The 13,924-nt window shown below is 34.7% G+C and overlaps 1 protein-coding gene across 1 annotated transcript; it reads right to left on the bottom strand.

The window, feature by feature from the left end:
• Positions 1 to 6,754: 6,754 nt before the first annotated feature.
• LOC142631135 (dolichyl-diphosphooligosaccharide--protein glycosyltransferase subunit STT3B) lies at positions 6,755 to 13,293 on the bottom strand. The gene is made up of 5 exons (XM_075805221.1): positions 11,657 to 13,293; positions 10,476 to 10,930; positions 9,545 to 9,667; positions 8,113 to 8,172; positions 6,755 to 7,206 (listed from the first exon to the last, which is right to left on the bottom strand). Exons 1-5 carry the CDS (start codon positions 13,112 to 13,114, stop codon positions 7,077 to 7,079), a joined length of 2,226 nt encoding a protein of 741 aa, XP_075661336.1. The 5' UTR covers positions 13,115 to 13,293; the 3' UTR covers positions 6,755 to 7,076.
• Between the last annotated feature and the right edge of the window lie 631 nt (positions 13,294 to 13,924).

Below are 13,924 nucleotides of genomic sequence, written 5' to 3'. Positions count from 1 at the left end.
CACCCGCTTGCTCCAACACAACATACCACCACAAATCCAATTTTCAACATCATAAATATAGAGTTTTATAAGTTTTTAACTAAAATTTACTTACTTTGCTCAAGCTAATCTTTCAACTTTCAGAAAAAATCCAAAGTTATTGCAAACATTGTGTATTTAGCCTGCAAAAGAAAATTTAAATTTATAAATTCCTCAGTCTTGAAATTGATCCTATCATAATAAGAAGAAGAAGCAAAGGAACCAGGCCGGGAGTGACAAATCACTAGTTTTTGCCAAAGGGACACTCACTGTTGAAATGCTTTCTTGCAAAAAGAGAAACAAAATTGAAAATTGAGGAGCACAAAAAATAATCTAAAATAACTAACTAAACCATAAAACAAAGATTAAAAATAAATAAATAAATAACATTATAACTGGAAGACATAACGAAATTGAGTCCCTAATGATAACTTTTCTTTGGTGTTCAGCTACTCAATTGCTTAAATACTATAATCGGAATTCTGTTTCTTTCATCCTACGGTACATTATCACAGTACCTAATGGTATCACACTACATTTTCTCTTCTAAACCAAACAAAATTTTCTCAGAATTCTAACACAAGCATCATAGCAAACAATTTTTTTCTCAGAACCCATATAATTTCTCCTCTTATTCACAATGACAACTACCTATCTATCATTTCTCAATCAAATTTCTCACCTAAACCAAATGAAAATTTCTCAGAATCTAAACATAGCTCAAATATTACACCAAAAATAGAAGGGAAAAAAAAAACGCACCATGAGCCTTGAGAACAGGGAGGATCTTGCTTCTGGTGACAAACCCTTCTTGGCGAATTTGTATATGTTCTCTTCCACCTACAAATTCCAAAAAAAAAAAAGCCAGAAAAGAAAAAAAAATAAATGACAAAAACTCAAAAAAGAAAAGGAAATTACCTATGGAGAAGATGAGAAGGAGATGGAAGCTGAAGCGTCGCAGAAGTGTCACGGTGCGATGCGTCGTTGGTGGGATGCGTTGCTGCGAAGCGTCGCAAAGCGATGCGTTGCCGAAGCTCACCGATGCTGGAGCGTCACCGAAGCTTGTCGATGCGATGGTGCTGGAGCGTCACTGGTGCGATTTGGAGTGGGTATTGGTGTGAGGGAGTGGGTATTGTCGAATGAGTGAGGGAAAAAAAAAAAGAGTTAGAGCGCTATATATAGGATATCTATAGCGACAAATTCAGTTTCGTCGCTATTCATTGCCTTTAGCGACGAATCCGAGTTCGTCGCAGATGCTCCACAAAAATTATGTGTTTTTCTTTTCAGCGACGAAGCATTTTCGTTGCTAATTGTCTCCTTCAGCGACGAAACTGGTTTCGTCACTAAAAGCATGACAGCATTAGCGATGAAGTTGTTTCGTCGCAAAAACTAGAACTTTTGGCGACGGAAAAATTTCGTCGCTGTTGTTCCATTTGATTTCCCGCCTACACTTTTGATTGGCGCCCCTAAATCAGCACCCCCTATAGCGATGAAATCCATGTTTCGTCGCTAAATGTATCTATAGTGACGAATTTAGTTTCGTCGCTATTCACTGCCTTTAGCGACGAATCCGAGTTCATCGTAGATGCTCCACACAAATCTTGTGTTTTTCTTTTCAGTGACGAAGTATTTTCGTCGCTAATTGTCTCCTTCAGTGACGAAGCATGACTAGCAGCACCTTTAACAACGAAATTGTTTCATCGCAACAAACTAGAACTTTTAGCAACGAAAAAAGTCGTCGCTGTAGATCCATTTGGTTTTGCGCCTGCATGTTCGTTTGGCGCCTCTAATTCAGCACCCCCTATAGCAACGAAATCTATGTTTCGTCACTAAATGTTACCAATTTGTTTTATAAATAGCGACGAAATATAAATTTCGTTGCTATCTGGTACTTTTTTACGACGAAAAAATTTTCCTCACTAAAATTTGTCACTGTAATTACATTTTGTTGTAGTGTTTTGTTGCTCTTTGGGACCATGATTTAACCTTTCCTGAGGTGAAAAATGAGATTACATCATACGATATACAATCACTTTGCATAATGCGCAACAATACAAAGATACAATTGTATATTGAAATGAAAATTTCCATCCATGATAAGTGGAAGCATACAAGCATAAACAAATTATTTTTGTATTTATTTGTATATGAGTTTCGTTGTTATATTATTGAAATTTTAACATTGAATTTTTTATATGAACCTATTGTATAACCTCAAGTTACTATTAATATTTATTCATTCGTTCATATATACTTTAGAGATAACATATATAATATTATATCCAGATTAATATGAAATTAATTAACATTTCATTTATTAGTACTTAATAAAGAAAAAAATATGTATAATATATTAAAAAATAAAATTTCTGAACTTTCTCGTGCATAGCACGGGCTAGCGACTAGTATATATAAAAGCAGAGACCTTATGAGAGAGTACATGACGTCCTACCATGTGGCACTCTAATTTTGTATTTAACAATTTTTACCTCTTTTTATTAGGTTTTTTTTACTATTACCCAAACTTTTACATTAACTTATTGTGAGAGACCTCGCCGAAAGTGCCTCTCAAAAAAGAGAGATTTTTGGAGTGCTTTTTAGGGCACCTCTCTTTTTGGGTAAGTGATATGGAGTCGCCACTTATTTTTTTATACAAAAAAACAAGAAAAAAATAAATACAAAATACATGATTGAATTGTTCCATTCTCATTGATTGAATAAAAAATACATGTTTGAAAAAAATTTGAAAATTACATAGCTTTAGGTCTTAGTTACAAACTACCAAATAATTATATGGCTTTTTGTCCTAATTACACATCGCCCAAAATAAAATAAAAATGAGGCTTAGATCTACCTATCCAAAAGAACTAGATTCGGATGCTAGGTTATGGAATGGGAAGGTGTTAGACACCCATTCTGCCTAGACAGAGTCTGGTCTTTTAGACTCTTGTGACCAATGTACCATTTATGCATGCTATAAATGACATGTTGTATATACACAAAATTATATCAAACAAATTTATTTATGAATTCATCCTTTTCTTTGTTTTAAAAAATTCAGATCTGTTTTAGTGATAAATTTTTTTTTTTGATTTTTAGTTTAGAAAAAACCAAATCTGTTTTTGAGAATAATAAAAAATGGTTTTAACTTGGTAAAAGATCAGATCTATTTTATGATGATTAAAAAAAAAGGCTTTTGATAACAGAAAAATTAGATTTGTTTTTTGTATGTTCAAAAAATATGAAAAAGATTTTTTGAAGAGAATTTCATTCATAACATAAATTTATGCTATATGAACCAAACAAAAAAAAAACATAAACACAATCATGCATAATCTTTTCCTTTGTTTCAAACTCTACATATATTAATAAAAAAAAAAATCAGATTTGTATCTAAGAAAGATACAAATCAGTTTTTAATTTGAGAAAAATTCAGATCTGCATCTAATGAAGATGCAAATCCGTTTTTGATTAAGAAAAAATTTAGATCTACATCTAATAAAAATGCAGATCCGTTTTTTATTAAGAAAAATTCAGATCTACATCTAAAAAAGATGCAGATCTGTTTTTCATTAAGAAAAAGAATTGGTTATATGCAGATTATTGAAATTAAGAAAGACATCATAACAACTACATATAATAAATCAAGATCATGCTTTAAACAAAACAATGAACAATTCATGTTATGGATGAAGAAAAACATGCATCATCATAAAAGAGAAAAACATAAAGAAAAGGAAAGGCTGATTGAAAACAACCTCTTGCATGGAGCACTTCTTATTCTTGAAAAGATGTTTTAGGTTCAAAGAAATTTATTCAATTATCTTTGAAACCTAAAAACCCTAATTTTGGCAGCAAATATCAGAAAGGATCAGCAAATATAAGCACTTGGAGAGTCTAAAAACGTATGCCTCTTAGAGCACCAAAAAAAGTCCTTGAATTATAGGATCCAATCCCTATTTATAGAGACCATAAAACTCTAAAAAATAGCTCTGATGCGTAAAACGCAAATTGGGACTCGTCCTTTTGCAAAAAGATCGAAAAATGTGTGCCTTATCGTCACCCAAAGGGCGTTGGGCCAAACCCCAAAAGAGGCCGATTCGGCACTTCAAAAGTGTCGAATGGTACTGTGGAAGCCGAATGCACTTTCATGTTCAGGTGCATTTTGGACTCTCTTTCTAGGGTTTTTTGATTCAGTCTTTGTATCTAGACGTGTTTTCATCCTTAGTTTATGATTTTTTTTATCTCTTTTCTGGATAATTCAAACTTTTTAGGACCAATTATCTTGTAGATAAATCCCTTAAAATAAATCTTGATAAAATTCAGATTATCCACAATTTTATTGTTATTCAGTAATTTCTTTTATTCTTATGCATGCAATCCTATTTTAGACACTAATTACCAACAAATCACGAAATTATTTAATTAATTTTAATTGTCTAACCAATCAAAATTAATTTAAATTAATTGTGCGTGGTCGACTCTTCCTAGATACCATGCAAATTGACCGTGCAAACTTGATCATGCGATATCTTTTGATCTGATGGTTCGATTTAGAAATTGGACACACTGTTGCTACCGTTAGAATCTCAAGATCATTTTTATGATATGCAATAAATAAATTGATGCATGTAAAACAAGAACAAATTGATGAATGTGATGCAAGAACAAATTGATGCATGTAATGCAATCATGATTTTTTGGGGGTACATGGATGGTCATTCTAGTCATTTTCCTTGATTAAATCATAGGTGCAAAATCAATTATCTACACTTATTTTTATTGTTATCTCATTAATTGCGTGAGCCACTATATTAGTATTAAAAACCAAAGCAAAAAAAAAAAAAAAGGAATATTAACTGCCATCTTCGTTATAATGACCTCCCATTACCATCAAGCCACTGAAACCCCTATAGATAATTTTTTTTTTTCTTTAGGGTACATACTTTGAAATAAGATAAATATTATTACATATTTTGAAAATCTAAACGATGAATTGCATGCTCTATAGGTTCCTAATACACATCAAAAATTTTGTGTCAATCGGATATTATTTACTATATAATCTATAAACTTATGTTTTATGCATAATTTTAAATTACAAAAACTAGAAATTTAAAAATTTTATTAATGATGTGGCTATTGATTTTAAATTTTCTTGAAATTTTGCAAACATAGAAGATATAAGAAGAATAAGTAATCTAATAGTGAATTTTTCAAAATTCACCTCCTATAAAAAAGATATTGAGTAAGGTTGTAGCTTAAGGCTACAATCAATTTTGTAGCTAAAACTTTGTCTTTTTAATATCTCAAAATATATATATATGTTTCTTTACTCTAAATTAGTTTACTTTTTCTTTATAATATATGTGCAGCATTCTTCAAAATTGTCTTACATAAAATATTACAAAATAGTCCGTGCATCGCACGGATAACTTACTAGTTATATATAATTTGGTAGGAAACCTTTAGAGTTCATGTCAATTGTGCCCATGGTTTAGTATCACTTGAGAAACGATCTCAATAATCTAAATTTTATATGAATAACAACCAGCTCTACATGGACATTGTTTACTCTTCAAAAATGCAAAAGGTTGGCCCTAACAAGGTTTGGTGAGAGCCAACAAGGAGTAGAGGTTTTGAGGTTAGAAATTTCAATCTCTCTTTCTACTCTCTTACTCTTTCCTTCCCTTGGAGGTTGGTGTGACAATCGAAGGTTCCTCTAAGGATAGCTTTCTTTTCATAATCAGCTTTCTTAGGTAAGATTCTTACAATCTATAACATTCGCAAGAGGCGTATTATTGTTCATGATTGGTTCTACATGTGTAAGAAGCAAGGGGAGTCAAAGGATCATCTTTTACTTCATTGCCCCTTAGCTGTTGAGCTATGGTTCTTGGTGTTTCGTTTGATTGGACTTCATTGGGTTATGTCACATAAGGTTATTGAGATGTTTAAGTCTTGACAAGGTAAATTTGGGCGACATCACAATATGAGGGCCTATTTGGTAATGTTGTTTTAGTAACATTGTTTAAGTGTTGTAAAAATACGTGTAGGTGAAAGTGTTGTGGAAATACATGTTTAAACAACAATAACTGTTCAAATAACAATACAAAATAGGCCTTAGATTTATGGAGACTTGTACTACATTGCTTGATGTGGTTTGTTTGGAGTAAAAAAAATGCTAGATGTTTTGGGGAATGTAAGTGCCCCTTGCTAAAGATTAAAGTATTTCTTCTTACATGCTCTCCTCGATTGGAGTGTAGCTCTATCGCTTTTTTCTTATTTCTCCCTTCAAGTTTTTCTTGAGTATTGTAATTTTGGTTCTTAATTTCTGCACTCATAGTACATTCTCAATGTACTCAGGTTGGCTATTTTTTTAATTAATAAAAATTTTTGTTACCTATCAAAAAAAAAAAACACCAACCAGCTCTACACATTATTCATCTGCCTCCATAGAAAACCACATCAAGCAAAGAGGATCATGCTTTCCCTAAACTGAATTCTTCAAACAATAAGTACACCTAAAAAAATAAGAGGCTTAAACTTAGAAAATTTAGGTCCATATTGGGCCCAGGAGTTTGGCACGAGCTCGATAACAGAGTAAAAAACTAAGCTCGACCACTTGAGTGCTTGACTTGATCCAACTATTGAACCATGCATTGGGGCCAGTAAGGATATTAATCCACACAGACATTTCCATGGGCATATAACATCATTGAAGCTCATCTTACTACTATTTATTGATAGAGAAAAAACTATAAGGACCACTGACATTATCATTGAACGTGAAACTGTAAGTTGTACCATGCGAAACAATCACATTTTTCATCTAAATAAGTTTCTCAACCATACAATCAACTAAAAAGTTTAAATAGATGAGCTAAAAAAACATTACAAAATCTCCAAAAGGGGGGTCAATAACATTAAAAGCCTCAAATACTAACTGCAAACTCTAACAAATATATAGTTTTCTCTCTCTTTAACACTACCTTTCAAGACTCATATGCTCTGAGAGTTTCATCTACCATGCTGTCCTGCAGGGAGAGAATGAAAAAGACTCACCACCTATTATTAGGAGGTTTAACTTTGTAAATACGAACAATCCAGTTAGATGTTGTAAAGGCCTCTTCCAAATATTCCAGTTTGATATCCTTGTTTCCAATTTCAACCCCCCTGGCACGATCATACCTGCCATTCCAAGAAAGGTATTACAAAATACAGCATGCACACTTTGGCACACATTAAAGAAACACAATGCCTCTACTGCCACTAATTCAGAAGAGTGAAGGTATCACCAAGCAGAAAACAGAATATTAAAATTCCATATAAAAAGTGAAGCTGATGGTATTTAAGGAGCACCGGAAACAATTATCAGGATTTAAGGACCCAGCTGCACAAGAACAAATCAAAGTGCTTTAAACTTCAATCTCCCATATGGCCCTCAAATGCAAGTCACCCATGTCCAGGGATTATGTGCAAGAAAGCCTTAATTAAAGCAAACCTGATTGACTCTCACTTGTTGCTTTTACCAAACCTCTCTGGTGTAAATGATTAATGCATCCAATTAAGTAAACAGAAGGTCAAAATTTTTATTCAAAGTGCCAAATATCATCATTCCAATCATTATATTCTGTAGTGTATCCATCAAAAATGTATAAACTTGATGATTTGCATCTACTTCATGTTTTGATTTTGGCTTCTTTTTTTTTTTCTTTCTTATGGCACACTTCCTCATGGGTTCAAACCCTACTGGGTGTGTATAACCAATAAAGAAAACTCTGAGGAAGGGAAAAGCTACAGACTAGAGGTCCAATTCCTACTTGGGGAGACTTCAGAGAGAATTTTCTGTTCCCCTCCCCCCCCTAATTTTTGTCTCTGCTTGCATGCCTACACTAAAACATGCTCATTCATGAACTCGCTATCCTTTTACTGAAATTTTTCTTGTTTCACATGCATGTGACATGCAATAGCCTAGTATTTGTCTACCCACAAGTGTATCTGTGATTACAAACACAAATTAGTACAATACCTTTTATTTTTACTAAGTAGTAAAATCCCTTTTAAAGACAAAATCGAAGATAACCTTAAACTTACCCAGGAGGTTTGCCATATTCTGTCGTCAGCTCTCCAAATCGATAATAAGACAGCTTGTACCTAATCACCAAAAAAGATTTAAAGAAATAAATAAAACATAACCATCAATTTTTTACCAAGGGTAGTATGGTGTATTCATGAGAGAGAGAGAGAGAGAGAGGATCTGGAATGACAGTTAGTATACATAAATAATTCATTGAAATTTCTCAGCTGAAATTAAGATCCTCACTAAGAAGCAAGAATACAAGACACAATTTAGGGAGGAATAAGATACGAACATAACCCATCAAGCTTACACTTTTGACAAGAATATAAAATTCTTAACAATAATTTAATAGAGGAAGACTACACGGATAGAATTGAGAAGGAAAAATGAGATTTTTTTTGGTTTGTGGTGGGAGGGGGGGGGGGGGGTTGGTATAATCCCAAATAATCAAAAATAAAGTGAGCATGGAATGTAAGTTTAGTAAGAGTAGAAATTAAGATGAAGGGGTTGTAAGGCTTAATAGTAAAAAAATACTAAAGAGTGAGTGCTTTGGAATTTGGATATCTTGGATCAAGAATTCATACAGATGAAGAGATTAAAGAGGATGTGAATCTTATCATGGATGAAGTGGAGAAACCCACTAGGAGTACTATGTGATTGTAGAATACCTATTAAGTTAAATGGAAAATTCTATTATAGGACCAACTGTGCTCTATTATACTGAATGTTGGGCTACAAAAACACAACATCTTCATAAAATGAGTATCGGTTATATGAGAAAGTAAAGACAGATAAGTGGAAAAACCAAATAAGATAGGGATAGGCATGAGAAAATTTGCTTAAAGGTAAGTGGCCCTTATTTATGAAAAGATGGAGAGTCATTTGAGATGATTTGTTAACGTGTAGAGGAGAGTAATTAGTCCACCATTAAAGAAGGGTGAGTTAATTCAAGTCGAGGGAGTGAGAAAATGTAGAGGAAGACTTAAAAAACATTGGTGGAAGTAGTAAAAAAGGGCATTGATTAAGGAGGTGATAGAGAATATGATAAGACAGTGAAAAAGAATACACACAGCTGACCCTGATTCATTTTTGTAAGATCTATAGCAGACCCAAAAGTTTTGAGACTAAGGCTTTGGCTGTTATTGTTGGAGTGAGCTTATTGCAGACAACAGGCACACACATTCCAAAATAAAATTTGAAAATCCCTTTCACAGATCAATTGCTAGTACTAGAAAAGCTTATGAAACAGCATAAAAGTCGTAACATGTAAACAAAACATAATAAAATGCAAAAAAATATTTGTGTTCATGTGGCAGAGAACAAGGAAGCAAATTGAAACAATTTAGAAAGTAGAGGTTCGCATTGAAACTTTTAAAAAATTAGGGAAGAATTGGGAAACACCTCCAAATTACCACACAAATACACATATCAATGCTAAATACTTACATTAGACAATTCAACATCTTGGGAGCTGCTCCTTTGTCAACGCGGTACTCGCCATTAACAAGATAATCAGGTTCCTTTATTACAGGAAAAACTCCACCTCCAATTCTCACCATCCACAAAAATCTAGAATAGATAAATTTTGAATTAGTAATGATGGAAGAGCAGTAGCAGTAAACTTATACAGATAGAGTCCATCAATTTGAATAAAAAAAATGCAAATGCCTGAAGATATTAATGACATTAAATTAGTACAATACATACCTGATGGGGTTTTGAACCCATGACCTCACAATCCATCTTGCTTTTACAAAAAGAAGAGATACCAAAAGATATGTATGATAGAATCAATATAAGCATAAGTTTATTAAAGTGGTATCATTTGTAGTCCCTACAGAATCACTTAACAGGACAGAGGTCCAGTATCTGATTAATTACCAACCAAGATTGGTATGAGTATTCACCAAAGATGCAAATTTACAATCCACGTGTTTGCCAAAATTAAGCCTTTTGTGATGGGACAATTGTTGATGATATCAACAGTCAAACAGACCAAGTAGCCTTTAAGATTAACTCATTATTCTTTGCCAGCTTATTTATCAAAATTATTCTTTGCCAGCTTGATCAAATTTGTCACAATTGTTTGATACATGACCCACATATATTGTGACCTTTCTTTAAAGGTAAAGCCACTTCCTAGCCTCAAAAACCACAGAAAAATGGGGGCAATGGGGGCAATGGGTGCAAGTGTGAACATAATATATTAGAAATATTTTACTCAGAGTACACCCAAATCATTGTATTGGTTACGATCAAAGTCAAATTTAAAAGAACCAAAAATAAATAAATAATTAAAATCATAAGCTTCAAGAAATCCTTCATATAGTGCAAGATATTTCCAAATAATTAAAAAAGTATATTTATATGCCCTTACTTGTTAATATCATCGGAAGAATAGCCAGTAACACCTCCAAAGACAACTAATACATAATCCACATCAAGCGACCTCATAATTTCATATGCCTCATCTTCATAAGATGACATTGCACGTCCAACAGTAGCTATGTGCGTATTGTTCCAGGTGTTATTATCAACTATAACAGTTCTGTTTCCCATCGCAGTGATCTGGTATCCATAATCCCACCATGACATCACCTTAGCATCTTGAGGAGTATTCTGTCGAAGCCAAAAGTATGCCTCACGATAATCATCAAAGATGACCCTGTTGCCATGAGCACCTCTTGCGGCCAAGACAATTGAGGGAGATGAGTATGCCTCTGATGTGACCCAGGTACAGTGAGTGGCATACTTACTGAGCAAGTAAAATGCACCAAGAAGTAATGCAATAGCACCATTTCTCTGGATAGGCTGGGATTGATCAAGTGAAGCCTGTTTGTGCAGGAGAAGTAACATACTTTTTGATATATAGCCACCATAATCAAATGGAGAATAAACTATGTTCCACTAACTACTCTCTAAGTTGGGTTTAATAACAAAGACCTCCTAATCTATGGACCTTTACACTTGTTGAGTAATTTACAAAAACATATAAGTGTTCACAAAAAGGAATGTGTTATGCTTCATGTTCTTTCAATAATGGATCCAGCCCAACTAAACACTCGAATGGCCAAACTAATTCCACACGTTCAACCAAAGTACTCCCAATACTAGACAACATTTTTTTCTTCATCTTCATATTATTTTGTAGGTGATAAGGTCAAATCAACAACATTTACATACAAGAATGTGCTTGACAAGTGACTAGAATCTAAATCAGTATATTTATAGCTGGTGCATATGAAATACTTACCAGTTGAGCTAAGGTTCAACGGCACATAGCCACATACACCTTTGATCATACTTGTTTTAACTAATGATAACACACCCAACAAAAACAAAAAAAAAAAAACCCCAAGCATGTAACCATATTTCATCCACACCATGGACAATGATTTGAAAGGTCATTCACAACAGATGCAATGCAATAGGAATTTGACTAACAACAGACCACTTAGATGAGCACATGTGAGATAAATGCACTACTACTTTCTATAACCAAAACAAAATAATAAACAAGTATTTAGAAGAATAGTGATGACCTGATCTCATTCTCACCTTAGAAGAAGCCTTGGAACTGCTAGTGCTTCCTTTGAGAGAACCAGAGTGGGTAACCTTATTGTTATTCCTGGCCCTTGCTACGAGAGTCAAATTCTTTATAGTTGCAGAAACAGCGATGGCACTAATAAGACATACAGCAGGTGTGGCAACAAGAATTAAACGAACCATAACACCAGCAAAATACATGCTTGTAAGACCATACATAACAATGAAGATGGTGGCATCGGACAATCGCTTGAAGCAGAAATAGAGACCCGCAGGGAAAAGGAAGAGCAGAATATGGAAATCAAACATGAAAGACGACCAAGCAGTTGGTTGATGCTCAGAGACAGATGCAATAATAGGAATGTGATCTTTTGCATAAGTTGGATCAAGCAGAGAGTAAAATCGGCCAGTCCATGGGGAGATATATCCAGATGCTGTGCCTAGTCCAAGAGCTATAGCACCCACAGCGAGTGCAGTGGTGACAGTGATCCTCAAAAAGGCTTGGAACAATTTGGTATCGCTTAGCAAATACTTAACCCAATCCAACATATAGAAAACCTGCATCAAAAAGAAGACACCCATTGCAGCCATATGCTCCCCAGACTGAACATGTTGAAAGCCCACAAAGCGAATCTGCATAGCCAATAACATCCCCACTACATACATAGAATTATAGGCAACATATAACCTCATGGAATACCGTCCAGTGACCAAAAGCACGAGCACGTAAAGCGGGATTAAATTGATAATGAACACATATCCTCCCCAAGCAGAGACCATATAAAAGTATCCAAAAGCAGAGGCTAATGCCCAGGCCAAGGAACCCGTATTCACGGCCTTAACAAACAAATAAAAGGTGAACAACAATGCGAAAATGGCGACCCCTTCGTTATCATAAGACCCGGCTACCGATCTGGAAATATATCCAGGGCAAATGGCAATCAAGGCGGCAGCAACAAGACCGGCACCAGAATCCCAAATCTCTTTACCAAAGAAATAGGCAACAATTGTTGTATTGGAAGCGAAAAAGGGAGCGGTTAAGACACAAACCTCACGGATATGGACGGCAAAGCTGAGGAGGCGGAGGAGCCAGTAGATGACGGCGGCGGTGACCATAAGACCAGGGTAGAGGGTACCGCCAATGATACGGCCTAAAGGGTACCAGCTGTCGGAGTCGAACCAGTTCCAGAACTCGTAGAAACCTTTCTCGGTGAGATAAAGGGTAGTTCGGTAATTGAAGTAAGGGTCGAATTCATGGATCATGGATTCGTAGCGGAGAACGCTGAAAAGGCGTGTGATGAAAGCCAGCACATAGACAAGACATAGAATGCTGACTCGGAGCAGAAGCTCTTGCTGTTTTGTTTTCAATTTCAGTTTCAATTTTAGCATCGTCGGAAATCCAGATCCCGATTTCACCACCTCGGCACCACCGTTTGTGGTTTTTTTAGCTCCGGCTCCGGCTCCGACCATCTCTTTTCTTTTGGGAGAGTATTAAAACTGGAAATTTGGAGGACTCTAACAAATTTCTACACTCTGAGCGTCAGGCAACATAAAATGAAATGCGCTCATAATACAGAGACAGAGACAGAGACAGAGAGAGCGAACAATTGGGAGATAGACAAGATTTGATTTGAGAATTAGGGTTCTTTTTTATATTTATATCATCAAATCAAATAAATATCAGTTTGTTTGTGCGTCGTCAATCAGGAAGGAAACGACGGAAGATTGAGTTGACTGACAGACTTCACACTTCTACTTTGGGCTTTTTTTTTTTTTTTTTTTTTTCACACTCTATCAATTCTTTATTTGGGGGCCCAACAACTGGCCTTTTTACCGTAGTAGTATTGTCATGCCCAACCCAACATCTACTCTCTCTCTCTCTCTTTTTAATTTTAATAATAAGACAATATGTACAACACTCGTAGCAGCAGGCTCAACACTCACCCTCCCCAAAAAAAAAAGGCTCAACCCTCAATGCAATGCGTAGGCAATATACTTTTCATTTCATTTACCATTTTTCAGCGTAATAAATTTTAAAAGGGTTCATTATCATTTTAGACCAAGCATTTGTATTATGCGTCAAAATGTTCTTTAATATTTTAAATGTGTCACTTTAGTTTTAATTTTTTTAATATTGGGTTGAAATAGCCCCTACAATTAAGTGCTTAATGGAAAAAGTTGACATGATTAACAATAAAATCTTAATATATATATATATAGAGAGAGAGAGAGAGAGAGAGAGAGAGAGAGAGAGAGAGATGACAGAGAGTTGCACATGAT

This window comes from Castanea sativa, chromosome 4 (genome assembly GCF_040712315.1).
Source record: "Castanea sativa cultivar Marrone di Chiusa Pesio chromosome 4, ASM4071231v1".
Taxonomy (NCBI): Eukaryota; Viridiplantae; Streptophyta; class Magnoliopsida; order Fagales; family Fagaceae; genus Castanea; species Castanea sativa.
The sequence above is the reverse complement of the archived record's forward strand: the minus strand, read 5'-3'. Positions and strand labels throughout refer to the sequence as shown.

What these genes read in the sequence shown, in the direction of transcription:
- LOC142631135 (XM_075805221.1), bottom strand. Translation starts at nt 13,114, where the DNA reads ATGGTCGGAGCCGGAGCCGGAGCTAAAAAAACCACAAACGGTGGTGCC. An exon ending in TCTTCCGATGATATTAACAA is followed by an intron (nt 9,668 to 10,475) that starts GTAAGGGCATAT and finishes TATCTATTCTAG; the next exon opens with ATTTTTGTGGATGGTGAGAA. An exon ending in GAATATGGCAAACCTCCTGG is followed by an intron (nt 7,207 to 8,112) that starts GTAAGTTTAAGG and finishes TTGGAATGGCAG; the next exon opens with GTATGATCGTGCCAGGGGGG.